A 20650-nucleotide genomic window follows, 5' to 3' on the forward strand; every position below is an offset into this window, starting at 1 on the left:
GTAACCTTGACCATTGGAAGGAAAACTTGGAAATGCACTCCTAGTCTGACCCTCATGTAACTAATGGACAGAGGCAGACAGTAAGTAAAATATTATCTAAGTGACATACCCCCTCCCCTACAAAGTGCTTAGGCACCTCCCCTCCTAACAGACACCCAAGGAACATGGGAACATGATTGAGTTGGGTTGCACGGCTAGGCTTATAAAAGCCCTGGAGGTCATTATCCTAGTATATACCTATTAACCATTAAGGTACTATAGTATTTTTATTTATTTATTCATTCAATAATGTACTTATGTTTATAGATAATTAACAGATCAAAAGGGTGCCTCAGAAATTATCTTAAAATAAAAACACATGTTAAGTATGGTCTAAGTTTATTCTTACATGATAATACTTCTAGGGGCCCATGTTTTATAAAACTATATCATAAGATTGTTCTTACTTTGATAATAAAAATATGCCCATCAACTGCCAATTATCTATTTACTATCCCCTGACCAGCCAACAGACACACGTTTCACTAAACAACCACTCATCTTTTCCCTTTTCTAGCATCCCCTGTAAGACTTAAACCAACAAACACTATCTCTATTACATGGAGATAAACAATCCTAGCTATTACCCAGTACACCCCTCTGTAAAAGATGCTGCTTCTACATATTTCTCTCCTAATCTTACCCACAATAAGCTATCATACCACCTCATATCATGCTCACATGATCATAAGCACACATTCCCCCACTTATCCCTTTCTCACCTCACATTACCATAGCACAGAACTCTTTAATACCTCTAAGACAGAACTGTTTACATACAGATATGCTGAGACAATTGTCTCTCGATGTTCACTCCATAATTACAGTAAATGTACACCAAAACTCTTACACCTGCTCCTACACACATCACAGTTCAAACTAAGTGGAGACATCCACCCTAACCCAGCCCCCAAACTGTTACAACAAATACCCAAACCCCACAAACTACTAATTCCCACATCATCACAAACCTTCCATGAAACACCTCAGACCTACTGCTCATCAACATGAATATGAGAAGTCTCTTAAACAAAATACATGAATTCCATGCATCCCTCAACCTCTATTCTCCCAATATACCAATTCTAACAGAAAACTGGCTAAAATCCTACATAAAAAACAATGAAGTTCTGACCCCAGGCTATAATATCCATAGACTTAATAGACTACACAAACGTGGAGGAGGTATAGCCATAATATACACAAATACGCTAAAACTAATATGCCTAGACTTAAAACTAACAGGCCTCAACAACACTGAAATATTGATCTCCAGTCTCAGAATTAACCCTAATAAACATATCATTGTAATATCCATCTACTTTCCCCTCAGTAATGACCCATCCATTTTTGAAAACCTCCTTCATTAGTCAACATCTTCATTCAACCAGGAAACCATAACATGGGAGACTTCAATATGGACTGGTTCACTTGCACTTCTGAGAGCCCTACTAACTTTATAAACCTACATGGTTTTACCCAAACAATACAATCTCCAACCAGGATAGATAAGCACAACAAAAAGCCAGTCCATACCTGATTGGACCCTAACCAAAAAGCCCACATTGATCTATGATTCCGATTGCCTCCCTGACAGCATCAAGTGATCATCTTCCCACCTATCTACTCAGACATCAACCAATTCCCACAAAAAAAAAAATCCTATATATAAACAAATCTGAAACAAAAAAAAAATCTTCCCCACATATATTTATAACAGTATGACTGGTCCCTACTAAAAATCTCCAGTTAGACTCTGCTGTCCAGTGCTTTAAGGACAAATTCCTAGACATCTTAAACAATCTTGCACAGAAAAGCCCAAGTTAAACCTAAATGTGTACCATAGCTGAGAAAGGACACCAAACAACTACTAAACCAGTGAGACAAAACCTGGTCCCAGTATCAGAGCAACAAAAAACAAACCACCCTCAACAAGTACCGGCAACTATGAAATAAATCCAAAAAAAATATCAAGTCTGACAAACAACTATTACACTGCAATCCAGAAACAACACCAAAATAATCCCCCAAAATTATGGGGTTCTGTCAAACAACCCAGACCACTACAAACACCACAGAAAGCATAGCAACTCAATTTAACTTGTACATTATCAACTCAATACTCTCCTTATTGAAAAATAGTGATAGTCCACCCCTCTCTACTCATGCAAGAACAGATTCAGTGACTAACGCCTTCTCTTTTAAACCTATCCAAACACCATAAACAATTGCTAAACAAACTGAAACCCACATCCGTCACTGCAGATCACCTCCCCAACTGAATACCTTAAGTTAGCAGCAGATGCTTTCTCTTACCCCAGCTCTCTTTTAATCAACAGATCCATTAATGAGCAATAAATCCCTAAACTCTTGGAAACTTCCTATGCCATCCCTGTGCATAAAGGCAACACCTCAACAGAACTATCAGACTACAGACCTATTGCCGTATTATCTCCACTTTCCAAACTTCTAGAAAAATGTATGCACTCACAACTTAGGGACTATCTACTTCACAACAACCTACTAACCAATATCCAACATGGATTCTGTCACAGACACAGCAACTCAACTGCCCTAATAAGTTTCATTAATACAATAAACAAACTCAGAAATAGCAGTTTGTTTCTTCTACCTTCCTAGATATGTTCAAAGCTTTTGATACCATTTCCCACCAAATTCTACTCAAAGAGCTCTCATCCCTTAACCTAACACAAACAACTATGTCATGGTTTCAGAACTACCTGTCTGACTGCCAACAAGCTGTTAAGTGGCAAATTATCTCTCTTCCCTATTACCTGTCACTGTTGGCGCCCCACAAGGCTCAATACTAGGACCACTACTCTTTACTGTATTTACCAACAAACTCTATACTGCTACTAAAATCGCCTCCATTGTTCAGTATACAGATGTTTCCTTCTCATCTGTGATGCACCCTCACTCTTACAACTCCAGGATATAACACAAAAATTCTTCTCAGCTATTGCATCCTGTCTCTCTAACTATCAACTTATTCTCCATCCAAGCAAAACTAAATTAATGCTTTTCTCTAATAACAAATCTACTGACCATACTCCCCCTTTTCTCAGCTACTCATCCAACAAAACCAAAATTGAACCAGTCTCACACACCAAACTGTTTGGTGTCACCATTGATAACAGCCTGAGATTTGACAAGCATTTAGCACATGTCATAAAAAAGGCCCACATAAAACTAGGCTCACTCCACCAGACAATTAATTGCAAGGACTCATCTACTCCCCACCATACTTTATGCATCTCCTATCCTCACAAATCTGAAAAAAACAGACAACTTGAGGCATGTTACAACAAAATCGCCAGATTTGCCTCAAATACCCCCTACAGATCCCACCACTGTGCTGCTCTCCCCCAACTAAAATGGCTAGAGCTGCCCAATCTACTATCTCTCAAGCAAATAACAACTTCCCATACCATTATATACCAACCCGATAAATGCCCAGCTCTACAAAATCTGGTACAGCCCTATTCCAATAACAGAACCCTGAGGTCATCTGACAAATTCCTACTAAAAGCCATTAAATCAAGGAATAGCTTCGGAGACTGTCTGTACTCTATTCAGATATCCAGAATGTGGAATACCATCCTTCAGGAAATCATAAATATCACAAACCCATCCAAGTTTAAATATCTCCTCAAGGAACACCTAACCAACAACTGCATCTGCCAATGCATAACACCTGGCTGATCATACCATACCCTCACACCTACACTTCACTCTTGCAACTACTTTTTTCTTGCATACAATATACCTCAAGTCTCATAACCTCCATTCACCTGATCACTGTGTACATCTACATATGCATGCTATTTCTATGTATAACAAACATTTGCTAACTCTTCTATTATGTTATGGGTTAGAATATTTTTTTACTCATGTACTATTGTTTTCAGTCTTGTTTTGTTTTCAGCCTGAGCCCCCATTATACTTATTATTTTTTTACTCATGTATTATTGTTATATTCTTGTTTTTATATTTCAGCCTGGGCCTCCATTATACTAGACCATACCTACTGTGATGGTTTGAATTCTATTATTCTGTACTAGCTAGATCATGTTATGATGTTTCTCTATTTATGTTTCATTGTAAAATGTAAATTATCATCACTTGTTTAATGGTACATGGAGCTTTTCTACCCGGGCCTCTGCTGAAAATGGACTACTAGTGCAGTCAGACCACCACAGTAAACAAATGTTAAATAAAAATAAATAAAATAATATCCATTCCTGTGTTTAGAAGCATTTACTTATTACTACTTCTTGTATGACGTAGACATATCTAAATAATTAAACATACATCTCTGAACACTTCTTTACATATAAGCATGACAGTAATTAAGAGTATGAAATTAATACAGCTCAGTGCCTTCAGATCCTCTACAACTCTTTGAAACAGACAACACTCATAGTTGTAGAGATATAACCAGAGATATGACGGGAAAGAAAGACATACCTTCAGCTTTGTCTGCTGCAAGTAAAACAATCATGCCAAAGTACACACTCTCAGAGTTTAAGAAAGAAATCCAGTGTTCGCAGTAAGGGCTGTGGTAAAAAGGCTCTGTTTCTATGATGCATAGAACTACATACAGAGGCATTAATTGCAATGAGGAACTGCCTCATTACCTGCTAATTTGCATGTTTTCGAATTGCTGTGCAGATCAGCATTTTTCTGTGGTACTTAACACTGGCGGCCCATGCAAAACATCATATTAGTACAGGCAAGCATCTCATTCACTTTTCCACAGCCAACACACACATTCAAACAAACACACGCACATACTACAAACTCCTTACCTGTCCATGAGGTGACAGAACTTCCCTATTATACAACTCCCCCCCATTAATATTCAAAATCGTGCACGCTGACTGGTTTGCATGCACATTGTAAATCAGAGTTATAGTAATGGAAAAAGGTCCAGTCGCCCGGACTTTTTCCATTACTATAACTCTTTTTTTCACACTGTTTCGCTATGTTAAACAAGTTTAACATAGTGGTACAGCTTTAAAAAAAGCAACGGAGATCCTTTCTCCGTTGCTGATTTTGTGTGTCTGATCGCACATGTACAGGCATTACGCTTACATCAGTGACAGACTAGAAGGCCAGAAGGGAGGCAGGCGAAGGGAGGCAAGGAGGTTATTTAGAAAAATTATTAATTTTTTTCTATTTTTTTTAAATTTATATATAAACAATAACACTTCTGGGTTCTGGGTTGGTGTAGTAATGATTTTACCACAGTTTGGCTTGTTCTGGCCACCGGGCTCGGCCTCCTGACCAAACCACACCAACCGTGGGTAAATCCAGCATTACCCACACCCAGGAGTGGGTTATTGCTATAATATCTACTCTCACATTTTCACTGCCCTTGTACATCATGGATGATTACAGTCAGTAATTAATGTCAGACATTAGATTTTCCAGACATCCTTACAGGATTTACAGATATCCTTCTTTATATGCATGTTAATACAAAAGCTATTATTCCAGTGACTTTCTAAGTTTATAGCATAATATGTAAAATGCCTCCCTAATTTTGTGTCTTTGTCTATCTGGTAGTTTTGGCTTTGTCTTAGAGGTTGTGAGGTATGCTTATAACCAGATTCTCTCCTTCGTAACTCACAAAGTAGCAGGTCTTTGACTAAGCCAGAGATCCTTATTATATTACAGAAATCCTAGTTAGATTAACCTGTCAGTTAGTGCTGCTGTTTTGTGACAAGTATGCAGGGTTGAAAATGTCCTTCCAACTTTGCAATGTATGTTTTTTTACTCTTGCATGTTATTCTCCCATTTTTCTTGGCATCTAGTAGAGGAGCAGAGAACTAATATCCTCAATGGGAGTTGGGACAGTGTAGGGTTTGATTCTGTCTTAGTGTCTTTATTGCATGCCATATAGAGTACCCCTGGTGTCTACTGGTCCTCCCAAACCCTTATTGTCTTTTTTCATTTTTTTTAATAAGTGGCAAGCATCGGAATAGCACATGTTGTTACCATGTATTTCCCTATTTCTAAACTTAATCTACAGCATTCAGTCCTAACAGCTATAAAATTATTAAAACATGCCAATTTAACACACAAAACTGTTTTGAGCTACTAATGTCATCCAACAGTCCTCAGTTTGTCTCTTCTTCTCTAGTAGCAAGCTATGTGACAAGTCAGTTAATTATACAAGTCTCTCTTCTGTAAACACAAAGAGATCAGTTCTGTGTAGCAAGATTACCAGTTAGCAGATAATTAACATAAAATATTAAATTTAATACTAGTATAATGAAACATTCAAATTATGTTTATAGGTTCATAGATAAGTACTAGGTTTGTTGCCCTTGTGGGCCATTTGAAGCCTAGCCAGTTTCTCATAAAGGTGAAAATCAAACTCTGTACCTTGTGTCTGTAACGTAAATGCTTTAACCATTACATCAAATATAAACAACCAAAATTTAACTTATGTATGTTCTCAAGACTTACCACTAAAAGCTCTTCATAAAACGAAAACATTATAAAATATGAACAGATTATTAATTAGAAATGCAACCATAATGAAAGTTGGTACCATTTAAACAAAATTCAGTTTTTCAAGTGAATGTTCATTTATAATAGTCAAGTTTAGTTGATTAACTGGGATCAAGAGGACAGGTATAAAGACAATACTTTTGAATAATAGCAATGAATGGACACAGCATGACATTACAGCAATGGGAGAGTTGGCTTGAATACAGAATATCTGTTAAATTTGTTATACCAACAGCCTTATAAGATGTTGCAAACATCCTCTCCCACATCTCATACATTTTCGTTGAAAAATTAATTCCCTTTATCATGGAAAAGATTGTCTGATTTTATGTTTCAGAACAGACAGCTTTTTATAGCTCATTTCTTTTCAAAGTGGTTTTATACATTTATTTTACATTAAAACATTTTAGCAACCTATGCCAAATGATAAAGCACACTTACTGCACATTGTTTATTTTGATATGGACTGACTTTTAAGTTATTTACTTAGAAATTTTGATTAGACACATGAACTGCATGCACTTTAGTGTGTTGGCAGCAGATCTTAAGGCTAAGATTGACTGCGAGTTTTGAGAATGTAAGGATCCTGACCCTCATATATCTAACAAACTGACACTTTTCAGTGAACTGGGGTAAATGATACATTTATGCTACCAGAGAAGAGAAGAGAAATACATTATCAGATTATTTTAGTTCTTCCATCTGTGCTCACTAGGACTTGTTCATTAAATTACAGAATGCAAAACACTATACTTTTAACATTTAAGAAAAGGAGCAAGAAAGTTTATCTTTACAACAGATGAATCAACGATCAGTATTAAAACACTGGAGTATAATATAAGCTGATATGATACCTTGTAGTCAACTGGTATAATACCACAAAGGCACTGAATGGCAATAGGGCACACCATTCACTCACTGCTTTTTAAATAAGCGGGAAAAGGTAGCTGCTTAAGGAGTTTCCAGAACCCCAATGAAAATTCATAGCTTGTATACTACTGTCATTCTGTCTCACAGCTTTCTAGTTTACTTTATTTTTGAATAGTATACTGCTATGTATGATTATTCCTGTGATTTAGCAATTGTCAGCATTGTTTGTGGCTAATGAGCATATGAGTATTTACACATACATATACTTGTACTTACTAACTGCTTTATTGTTAGCTGCCCATTGACATTGCTGTCTGTTTCTGATTTTGCCCTGCAGAATGAAACAATTGGAGATTTGACCATTGTTAATGCACAGCTGAAGCATTCTGGGAATTATACCTGCACTGCCCAATCAGTTGTAGACAGCTCATCTGCATCAGCTGTGGTAGTTGTAAGAGGTAACCTGCTAGCATTATTTATTTGTCCTCCTCCCCACACTGATTATTACCATTATTATTCTTTTAATATATTTTTGTTTTTAACTTGATGTAGGACCTCCTGGTCCACCAGGTGGTATAGTGGTAAAAAATGTGTATGACACATCAGTGGAGCTGAGCTGGAGCCGTGGCTATGACAATCATAGTCCTATTGGAAAGTACACAATCGAGGCTCAAACACTGCTCTCAAGCCAGTGGAAGCAGGCCAAAACTGGTGAGTAAGCTAATGTCTTCATGTCATTTTTCAATAATGGAAAGGTTGTCAGTTTGATGTAGCTTTAATTATCCAGTATATAATATTAATAGAGATTATTAATTAATACCTGCTAGACTATGTCCATTAAATAGCAGATCATTCCATACTGCAACATATTGTCATACAGCTGCTTAACAAGATACTATTAATAACAAAAAAGTTATGTTGATGTATTAGCAAAACAAAAAAAAACTAGTCCATCTCTTTTGTAAGTGACATGGTACTGCTCCTTGTTGCACTGGATTCCCATGTTAAGAGGAAAACGAGTCATCAACAGTAATTCAAAAGAAGACAGCTAAAATGCAAAGTGTCTTTGGTACTATTCTTGTCTGGGTAAGTTACACCTCCAAAATAGATTCAGTATCTAGTGAAATCCATTTCATCTGTGGAAGCAGGAGAGTGAGCACTATATAGCTATTAGTGAATTTTCTGGGTTATTACACATCAGTTTTCCTCACAAACATCTGTTGTCACAGGTAGACACAGCATGTTTTAAGTGCACTTCACTCAGAATCTGACTAAATGGTAGATGCAAATTGTGGTTTATTTTTTTTAATCCTATTTTACTGACTTTTTTCTTTCTCTGTTTACCAAGTGGTGAGTTGGTATATGGACTTTTTTCAGCCACAATCCATGTGCAAAAGGCACAAAACTACAAGCAGAAGATTCAAATACAGTACTTCAAAGATTATACAAGTACACAAAATTTGGTTACGCAACTTTTGTATAGGCCGAAATCTTCTGTTGTGCAACAATTCACAACCATTTAAAGCACCAAGGATTCATGTAGATACAGTAACAACTACACAGAAAAATTCCAACAGATGAAAATTTTCAAAAGAGCGAAGTCCCTCTGTTTTATATATATATATATATATATATATATATATATATATATATATATATATATATATATATATATATATGTGTGTGAACAAGATGGAAGATTATAACTAGAGGGAGAGGTGGAGATTATCCCTTACCTATAAAGCAAGTACTCTTGTGTCTTCACTGTACTATTAATGCTTTTCTGAATTCTGATTAGCAGGAACAATTTTACTCAAGGACTTTTCACCTATGATAAGGCCAAAAGAAGATAGACTAGAGTTAGGATGGTGTTGTCCTGGCTTGAGAGAGAATAATGGGGAAGATTTTATTTAAAGATTTTTTTCTTAGTGATGGGAAGAAAGAACAGTTTAGTATTTTAAAAGTACAGGTGAAAAGGATGCGTGTAGAACAGGCTGTGACTGGAAGCCAGTTTGCCTTTTGCAAGGTGAGACAATGATGTTCAAGTTGGGGTGAAAGACATGAATCTACCTATGTCATTAATTGCTGTATTTTTGAAGTGTTATATTGAGAGTGTAAGGTAGTAGTTGGTAGGACACATTCTAGCCCTGGGGTATATACATTCTTTGTTAGAGCTGTTTTGGCTTCTTTGGTGAGGTGGTTTGAAATGGAATACAAGCATTTCAGTTGTATAGTAACTTTTGTAACCACACTGGTGCTGCATTTTCTGAAAGAGAGCATTTTATAGAGTATTAAATCAAGGTACTGATACTGGGCAACTCTGATTATTGGCTGGTTACTCAGGGTAGTGATCAATGGGTGTGAAGCTGTTTTAGGCTTCTGTTGGGAGCTGAAGAGCACTGTGGATGTTTTCTTGACATTAAGAGTATGTTTATATTGGGGGCAGTCAAATAAGGATGGATGTGACATCATTCTGGAGGGCAGATTGGACTGAGGAGGAGGAGCACAGTCCAAATTCTGTAAGGGATAAAGTCTGTATAAAATGTTATTTCACCTGAAGGGAAAGAGATGAACGTTTAATTGATAAAGAGAGAGAGAATAAGACCGACTTGTCTAAGCTATGGTAGGATTTCAGCTAAACTAAGAATAGATTTGGTTGAGAGAGTTGTTTTAGGTTCTGTTGTATATTAGTGAGCAGCATAAATATGAAGAGTCTAGTCCATTTTTAATGGAAGTGATAAAGGAGCAAGCATGGCAGTAAAGGTGTGATGACATACCAGAGATGGATAATAAATATTTTAATGCAATAATGGTGACAAATGAAATTTGCCTACACAGTGCCAGCTATGAGAATGAATAAATAATATTGGAAGTATGGCATGTGACAAATGAAATATCCTGTACTGTGAGTTTAGGAAGCAAGATTCATTATGAGTAGCAAAGCCATAGGTCAGAAAATTAGTTCTTTAGACTTACAATGCAAGATATTTCATGTATCATGCAATCTCGAAAACATTTAATGTTTGCATATATTTTCTGCATTTGTTAGTTTAAGAGTACTGTTTTTAACTCATCACAGCAGGATATTGGGATTAAGTAAGATGTCTACTGAATAGAGCTATAATTTGGTTTCACTGACCTTGTAAATGGAGTGTCCCAAGTGTGGTTTTTATACTGTAGTGCTTAGTTAAGTTTATTTATTTATTTACTTAGCTGACCAGGGTCACGATAGAGCAAGTGCACCATTTTTAGGTTTGGTCCAGATTTTACAATTAGATTAAAAAATGATACAAGATAATATAAGAAGCTGGTTACACAGTAATTTATATTAATAAAACAGTAACACAGTCAAAGATACAAATAATGTTGCAAGATTAATCACTGCAAGGCAGGATACATAGACTAGTAATGACATTTATACAATATAATGACTACTGTACTACATTATGAATGCTAGTAAAGGAATGGCGGCCATATAGCTTAACAATTTTCTACTTGCAGACACTACAAGGTATTTTGGGGGATAGGTTAATGAACCACCAAATTCCTTTACTATAGTATTTTGTACTACATAACGAATATTCTACAAAATTATGAAAACTGGTAAAAGTGCATTCTTTTACATTTAGACATGCACATCAGGAAGAGGAGGGTAGTAGGGGAAGGATTTATGGACGTAATAGATGAGCAGGGGAAAGTTCAGTTGTGGTGAAGTTGGAAGGAGTAAGAAACTGAAAATTGTTTGAGGAAAGCTTTAGGGGAGTGAACCATTGTTTTGAAGAAGTATATGAAGGGGAGCTTCATGTGGAGAGACAGTAAATGTGTTATGGCTTTGTCTGGAATATCCCAGTCATGATAGGAGGAAAACCCTGAGCTTGGGTAGATCTGAGAGACTGCTGTGTGTGTGTGTGTGTGTGTGTGTGTGTGTGTGTGTGTGTGTGTGTGTGTGTGTGTGTGTGTGTGTGTGTGTGTGTGTGTGTGTGTGTGTGTGTGTGTGTGCCTGTGCATGTATGTCTGAAGTTGTGGAAGGAGTACTTGTGTTTTATCTATAATGTGATGGAATGTGTGGATACTGCAGTAGGTTTGATATCCTAATTTAAGTAGTAATAAGGGCTAGTGGACCTGAAAGCACTGGCAGTAATAAGAGTGCAGGGAATGTTGCTGAACTATGTTGTTGAATAGATTAAATGATGGTGGTGATTCTGAAGCAGTTGCAGTCAGCCTGATTCAGCAAGAACTGTTTCAGCTGTTAACAGAACCTAAAGATCGGTTGTAATGATTTAATATATTTGGGTATGGTTTCCAAAACTTTGTGAGCCAGTATAGAGAAAGCATTCCCTGTGCATTTCAATTTAGATAGCAGAGTTAATAAAAGGAGTGCAGTTTGAGAAGGGGACCTTGGATTATAAGAAGACAGAGCTCTTTTTGGAAATCTGTTAGCAAAGAATGGGCTTCAGATGAGACGTTATACCGAGGCCCCACCTGCCTAACTTGGTGGTGCCTCAGGTGGATGTAAAAGTTTGCGCACCACTTATTGAAAAGAGTAGGGGAAGTTCCCTGGTGTCCTGGCCAAACTTCCCCTAATCAGTATGAGTACCACCTTGACTTTCCTCTAAAGATAGGCCATTAGCCTAGTCAGACTAACCTGGTCAACAAACAGTAAATAAACAATGAATAAACAAGATGCTTTCTTCTTACATTAGTTTGTATAGCAGGGTAATCAGAAGGAGAGATGCTCTTTGAGGCATGGGTAGCCATTTGGCTTTTGAAAGTGTAAAAAGTGGAGTTCCCTTTTTGGGGATATGTTAAAGAACCATCAAATGTTGTTTAATGCAGTTTGTAGAGCAGTACAATTCTTTTGTGAATCAGAAACAATGAGTGGTATATAATATTCTAGCTGAGAAAGGAGGACTTCTTTCTCTGTTGTTGCAGGAGAGAGGAAGTAGGGAATTCCCTGGACCAAAAGAGCAATTTATTAACCTTGGATTTAGTAACTTGAATGTGATATTGGAAGTTAAGAAAAGGCAGAAAAATTCCAGGTTATCTGTTGCACTGGCCTGTTTCTAACTGTTGGTTTTGGTTCACAGGAGATGTACCAGAGATTGTAGAATTTGAAAACTTTTTGAGGAATTCTGAAGAGCGTTATCTTTCTTTTTCTTTTTTTTATGTTGAGTATTAAGTTGTGTCTGGTTAGCCAGTTACTTAAGGAGGTCATGTCATGTCACATTCAAGTCACAGTTTTATGAGGACAGGCATGTGGCCAGTTCCGTATATGACCATGGCATCTACATAGAGTAGAACTGGGAGATGGTGGGTGTCCTGAGGGAGGTTTGTGGACAAAGAGAGAACAGAATAGGAGAAAGTATTGAGCTTTGAGAGACAGCTAAGGAGAAAGAAAGTTTGTCCAATTTGTACCTTCAAGAGTCTGTACATGGAAAATCATTAAACCATGGGGCCACGCTGAGCTGATGAGCAGTGCTTAGAGAGTATAGCAGAAGAGTGCAATCAACAGTGTTGAAGATTCTTGCTGTGTCAACAAAGACTGCAGTAGTTAGTAGTCCTTTGCCTCTACTGATGAGGATGTCATCTAAGTATATAGGCTAGTAGTGGTACTTCTACACGAGTTCCATGCTTGTGGTAACTTAAGCATTGTCACTTTTTAAGTGGTTGGCTATCTGGGTGTAGATACGTTTTTGTAAGATATTTACTGGGATTGGCAGTACTGAGAGATGTCCAACGTCATTGGCACAAGTAGTATTGTGAGGGTTGGGGAACTGGTCTGATTCTGGTGACTGAAGGCTTTGTGATTTTGGTGAGATACAAGTTGCACTAGTGTTTTAGGATGAGTGGAATGTGATATTTTGTTAACTGAGTGAACATGGGGTTGAGGCTGTCTGTTCCTGGGAGGTATCTATGGTGATATTGTCAATGCCTTCTTCTACGTCTTTGTTTTTATTATTTTAAAGTATAATTAGTGGGTGTGTGACATAGGGTGATGGTGTGGAATCGATGTACAGGAAGGCTAAGGTCAGTTATGACAGATGTGAATTCCCTTAGGAATTTGGAGGGAGTGAATTGTCCTAAGATGTTTTGATGGAATCTGTAGAAAGGAGCTTTACTGGAAAGGTCTAGCCTATTATCTTGTTTACTAGGTTCAAAAAGTTCTTTGACTATAGCTTAAGGCATTCTGAGAGCTTGCAACTGAGGTAGGTTTGTGCCATCTGGTGACTTTGTTTGCTTAGTTGCAAAAGCAAGGTGTAATAGTCTTGGTTTTATTCAGCTGGATATTTTTTCAGGTCTTCTAAGCATTACCCCTAAGTTTATTGAATGATTTCAGTTCCTTTGTTAACTATTTGTTGTGTGTGGGTGTGTGTGCGTGTGTGCGTGTGTGCGTGTGTGCGTGTGTGTGTGTGCGTGTGCGTGTGTGTGTGTGTGTGTGTGTGTGTGTGTGTGTGTGTGTGTGTGTGTGTGTGTGTGTGTGTGTGTGTGTGTGTGTGTGTGTGTGTGTGTGTGTGTGTGTGCACGCGTGTGCACATGCTCTTTTTGAATCTTGAGATCAATGGGAAGCATGTGTCTTTAAGTGAAATAAGAAGGTTGGTCACTGAGGTAATTAATGTCTCTGGGTAATTGAGATTTAGTAATTCTTCCTAATCGATTAGAGAAAAACTTTGTTTCAGTTTCTGGGTCTGTTGTCTCTATGGGCTGAAGGAGCAAAGCTAAGGTGTTTGCTTTATAATGGGGGTACAATGTAAAAGGAGATAGGGCAGTGGTCATTTACTGAAGGTGGTAGGATGATGACATGATTGATAGAGGATTCATTAAAGATAACAAGGTCCAGGACAGTATGGTTTCCAGTGTGTAGATTTGGTCAGATACAGTCTTAAATAAGTTGGGACAAGCTATGGTTGGTAAAAAGTCAATGCTGGTGCTCTTGGAATTAAAAAGATTAATTCTGAAGTCATCCAAGAGGAGTAGCTTTTCATGTGGACAGTTACTTTCAAGTTTGCCAAGGATCATTGTTCTAAAATTTGGAAGGTTAGCATGAGGACAAGTGGTATGCAACTATTAGTGGGGAGTGGTTGGTAAGACTGAAAGCAATTGTGATGTAGTTGGTGTAATAGTTGTTACATGAGGAGTTTTGGTTGTGAGATGTTAGCTGTATGTTGTCTTTGACGAGAAATAAGGTTCCACCACCTGATGTGGTATTTCACCTGGGCTTGCAGTGGAAATCCAATTAAAGTTTGGGAAGTGGAACTTAAGGGTGAGAGTGTCATGTTTAAAGCATGATTCTGTGATAGCCAGGATGTTTATTCTGTTTTTTTTCCGTTAATTATTTTTATTGAAAGTTTTAATTTCAAAACAACAATGCATAGCATTAGAATTATAAAAGATTACATGGCTAGAAGAACAGCAATAAATAAAAAAGAAATATTAAAAAAACAACAAAAACAACTATTTAAGAAGATGCCTACTACACAAGAATTCTAAAAAATCTATTACTGACATTAATTATTTAACTATTAAACATTGTTTATCTAGCAGTTCTTTAAATCTCAGCCAAGCATTATAGGAAAAATTACTCTGGTTGTTCATGTTTGATTGTATTAAGTTCGAGTTGACATACTTCAATTGACATGTTTGTGAATTCTTTCATAGTTGGAGTAGACTCGTTCTTCTATTTCTTGGCAATAACTTTTCTTGCAATTGTTAAGATACTCCATAAAATATGATATTTTATTATCTGGACACATGCAGGAATTGGTACATTAAATAGAATTAGAGGTTTAGTTAAAATAAATGTATCACTGAATATGGCTTGTAAAAGAAAATGCATATTATCCCAAAATGGTTTGAGCACTACACAATCAAAAGACATATGTTGCCAATCAGCTTTAACATTTAACTTATATGTCCAATATCCTATATCTTTTTTGTACATTAATTCAACTCTGTGTGGTGTAATGAAAATTCTGTGCATGAATTTCCAAGAGAATAAACTCCAGTTTGGTGAGGAAGTAATTTGTTTTGATGATAGTATCATTCATTTTTTTATCATCTTCACTTGAGAACTATTGTTAAGTCTGAAATAATCCCAATATTTTTTTCTGTAATAGTTTGTTGTACTTTTAACCGCGTAATATATTTGAGATAGAAGTCCTTTCCCTATTATGTTCTGGTGCATCAAAATAGTTAAAATATCAATAAACTTATGAACAGAGTTTCTCAATGCTCGTTGCATTACATTTATCCTATGTTCAGCTGATTCTCTACAAATTTGAATGTCTAACCACATGTCTTTGCTTAAATCAAACATATTTATAATATAATCTATAGTTTGCAGTTTCCCACTATCCATCAATTGATATCAATATATAATTTATATTTCTTTAAGTGTAATCATTGTTGGTAAGTTGAATGTGCTGATATTATTTTGAGTGTAAGCTATAGGAAACAGTGAAAAAAAAAACATGCTTTGTATTCTGGATTCTTATAAGTAAAATTTTTAAAGGTGACCAATGCAATCGAAATATAAGAAAAGTTAATTGGTTTGTTTTTACTTTCTGAGAGATATTCTTTTAATAGTCATTGAAAATTATTAGTTAGTATTTTATAATGGTGTGAATTTATCACATGATTAGATTTTAACCAAATATTCTCTTCATTCTCTTTCCACATGGCATGAAATTATCTTAATGATTGATGATAAAGAATATATTTCTAAATCTGGTATACCACCCAAAGACCAATCCCTAATGTGATGATTTAAAGCCAATCTAGGTTTGTTGTGAAACCAAAGAAATCTCAAGATTAAAGAATTAAACTCTTTTATACTTTCTTTATGGGGAGGAAAAAATAAAGATTATATTATATATACAATTTGGGAAGAATAATCATTTTAATTAAGGAACGTCTCTCTTCCATAGTAAAAAAAAAGTATTCAATGTATTAATAGATACTTTACAGAATTTAAACTGTTATTGTAATTAAACATTATTATATGTTTAATATTATCTGTTAAAGTTATCCCTAAATAGTTGTTTTTTATCTTCTACAATGTATTTAGATAATTTTGCATCTATTTTTTATTATAGTATTACAATTTCTAGGTAAAATGTTTGTTTAATTTTCATTAAAACTATGTCCTGTTTTTTCTGGAATGTTTCTATCACATTAAATACAGCAATAATAGAAAGATTACAATTATTCAGAGTCAATAGAATATCATCTGCAAAGAACTGAACTTTGGTGTTTAAATTATTGTTTATTTGTATGCCTTTGATATCTAAATTTGATCTTATATAGTTTGTAAATGGTTCCATAAGTAAAGTAAAAATCAATGCCAACAGAGGACAACCCTGTTTAGTAACTTTGGAGATCATAACTGACTCAAAAGTGTATGAATCTATTTTGGCATAAGCAAAATAATTTTTATAAAGAAGGTTAATAAGTTGTAAGAAATTATTTGAAAAATTACATTCCTCCAATACTGATAAAAATACACCCAATTAACTAAGTCAAAAGCACTATTAATATCTAAACTTACTAAAGTTAACTTGTGTTTGTGTTATTAGCATAATCAATTATTAATACTCTTTTAATATTATCAGAGGAATTCCTATTTAATATAAAACCAGTTTAGTCATTTATTTACCAGTATAGGAAGAACTTTCTTTATTCTGCAAACATAAATAGCCATAAATATTTTATAATCTATATTTAATAGTCAGATTGCCTTATATGAAGAGCACTTTGTTGGATCTTTGTCAGCTTTTAAGATTGGTGATATAAGAATGTATTTCTAGGATGGTAAAACATTTGCTAAACCTTTAACTATTGAAAATACTTTGAGCAAAACACTTAAATGATCTTTAGACATTAGTTTATATAGTTAAAGTCATATTACATCATTACCAGGAGCTGTATTAGGTTTTAATTTATTAATTTGAGTTTTAAGCTCAGACATGGAAATGGCCCAATCAGTTAATTTAATCTGATCTTTTGATAATTTATTTTTAGTATAATTTTTATAAATGTTTTAATTACATTTTGTGAATCCATTGTAAGATTATATTGAGTAATTTGTATTAAAGTGAGGCCTAAATACACCTAGAATGTCTTCTATTTCAGTAAACATTTTTTACTATTAGAACAATATAACTCTTTGATATGATTAGATTTAATGATCACTTTTTTACTAGCTAACCTATGCATGTACCTAGGAATTATAGGATAATTATTTTAATCTTTTCTAGATTAATCATAGTTTTGTGATGTAAAATTTCCGGATACTTACTATTTAATCTATTAATTTATCTCAATAAGTTATTATTCCCTTTTTGACTATCTAATTTTAACTTATCAATTTTTCCTTGTAGATCTACCAGTTCCTTATCCCACTGCTTTTTATTTAGAACACACTAACTCATAAGTTTACCCAATAAATATGCTTTCAAAGAATCCCATATATATATATATATATATATATATATATATATATATATATATATATATATATATGGCATTATCTATATGGTTAATTTCAATAAAGGTCTGAATTGTTTTACCTAAATTATTTCATATTGGTTATATAGACAGGTATTCTTTTAATGGAAATATTATTCGAATTTAGCATAACTTCAAATTTTGTGGCATTATGGCCTGATAATGGACATGAGACTACTTTATCCTTACCTAGTCTAGTAGTTATATCATTAGCAACAAATACTCTATTCCAGATTGTGTTCCATTTATATGTGAAAAATGAGTAAAGAAAAGTGAGTCTGACTCTGAAAATTCATTAATGTCTTTAATATTAATGCTTTTGCTGAAGCAGAGTTTCTGCATTTACTAATAGTATTAGAATCTTTATCATGTAATATACAGTTAAAATCTCTTGCTAGAATAATACTTCCTTTTGAAATTTGAATTATCTCTTCAATTGATGTTTAACAGCTTCTTCCCCTATTCCAGGGATCCAATAAACATTAATAAAAGTATATAACTTCCTTTTAATTTCTATAGTCACTGAACAAAACATTCCCTTCTCATCATTATATGTGCTTAGGATTTTAGGTATTGATATATAATTTTTCCATACTATAGCCACACCTCTTTTTTCCTGTTTATATTGAGAGCTAGTCAAAACAGAGTTATACTTTGTGTTAAGTCTGTCTATATCTTTTTGTATTAAATGTGTTTCCTGTAAGAAAATAATCTGGGAATTGAATATCTTTAGGAATTTGTTTAAGCTACCCCTCTTACAACCATTATTTAGTCCATTAATATTAACGGATATGCACTTTAAGTAAGTCATGTTATAAATAAGAATAAAATACAGGTAATACCCTCACAAATTCATAAATGTGATATTGCTAATGAACTACTTCTGTGTGTCCTGAACTGCTTATTAAGAAATATAGATCTAACACATTTGAAATTATTAACTATTTACATATTATTAATAATAGTAGACACAAATAAAAGAAGTATGTTGTAAAAATGCTAAACATAAATTTCTATTTCCCCTGTCTCCCCTCATGGACTTTAAAACTCCTGGTTTGAATAGCAATCCTATCTAAACACTCCCACGAATCAACAAGTATAAGTCAAGCACCCCTCTACTACCTCTTAAAAAATAGGATAAATGAAAGGTCTTAATTATTAAAAAAAAAAAAGAAAAAAGTCATGTTATATATTATTGTATTTTACAATTTAAATATATATTTACTAATTATAATAAATATAAACAGTTAAAATATAACAAACACTATAATCAGCTGATCTCTTTTAACTTGCAGTATCTATCCAGTAATATAATTATTTAAATCATCTATTCCAATTTAAAAAAAATTTCCCCCCCCATCTGTCACACATACTTTTGATTCATTTATTCCAATAATGGATATGAATATGAATGGCTTTGTTTTGAAATGCCGTACTGTTTTATGATGGTGTATAGGAATTTTATATATGACTTTTTTACATGATATTTTTAATGAGCCATGTACCTTTAAATAATGGACAGGATTTTGGTGCCATTTTGGCTTTTTAAACTGATGTTTACAGACAGTTTAGTTGTATAGGTCTGAAGAAGCTCATGAAAGCTCACCTCTTTTTATTAATAAACCTGCTTTTTACATACCTCGCCTGCACTTGGATTATTTACATCATTGGCTATTGGATTTAGGAGCTACTTGTGATTTAAATGAGACTGCAATCCTCCATTGTTTTGCTCAGCGGTGTTTGTTTTTAACTATTACTGACATTAATTATTTAAGTATTAAAGACTGTTTATCTAGCAGTTCTTTAAATCTCAACCAAGCATTATAGGAAAAATGACTCTGGTTGTTCATGTTTGATTGTATTAAGTTCAAGTTGACATACTTCAATTGACATGTTAGTTGGAGTAGACTCATTCTTCTATTTCTTGGTAATAACTTTCCTTGCTATTGTTAAGATACTCCATAAAATATTATATTTTATTCTCTGTACATTAAATAGAATTAGAGGTTTAGTTAAAATAAATGTATCATTGAATATGGCTTGTAAAAGAAAATGTATATTATCTCAAAATGGTTTGAGCACTACACAATATGTTGCCAATCAGCTTTAACATTTAACTTATATGTCCAATATCCTATATCTTTTTTGTACATTAATTCAACTCTGTGTGGTGTAATGAAAATTCTGTGCATGAATTTCCAAGAGAATAAACTCCAGTTTGGTGAGGAAGTAATTTGTTTTGATGATAGTATCATTCATTTTTTTATCATCTTCACTTGAGAACTATTGTTAAGTCTGAAATAATCCCAATATTTTTTTCTGTAATAGTTTGTTGTACTTTTAACTGCTTAATATGTTTGAGATGGAAGTCCTGTCCCTATTATGTTCTGGTGCATCAAGATAGTTAAAATATCAATAAATTTAGGAACAGAGTTTCTCAGTGCTGGTTGCATTACATTTATCCTATGTTCAGCTGATTCTCTACAAATTTGAATGTCTAACCACATGTCTTTGCTTAAATCAAACATATTTATAATATAATCTATAGTTTGCAGTTTCCCACTATCCATCAATTGATATCAATATATAATTTATTTTTCTTTAAGTGTAATCATTGTTGGTAAGTTGAATGTGCTGATATTATTTTGAGTGTAAGCTATAGGAAACAGTAAAAAAAAAAAACACGCTTTGTATTCTG

The 20650-nt window shown here is 34.4% G+C and overlaps 1 protein-coding gene across 2 annotated transcripts in view; it reads left to right on the top strand.

Moving 5' to 3' along the window:
• Positions 1-20650, top strand: part of CNTN2 (contactin 2) — a 907647-nt gene that overhangs the window by 702980 nt on the left and 184017 nt on the right. For both annotated transcript variants that reach the window (XM_044076798.1, XM_044076799.1), the window contains 2 exons: positions 7787-7907; positions 8002-8160. In XM_044076798.1, the coding sequence (XP_043932733.1) occupies positions 7787-7907; positions 8002-8160 (280 nt within the window). The remainder of the gene's footprint in view (positions 1-7786; positions 7908-8001; positions 8161-20650) is intronic.

Source organism: Protopterus annectens, chromosome 7.part0 (genome assembly GCF_019279795.1).
Source record: "Protopterus annectens isolate FY-2018-M chromosome 7.part0, PAN1.0, whole genome shotgun sequence".
NCBI lineage: Eukaryota > Metazoa > Chordata > Ceratodontiformes > Protopteridae > Protopterus > Protopterus annectens.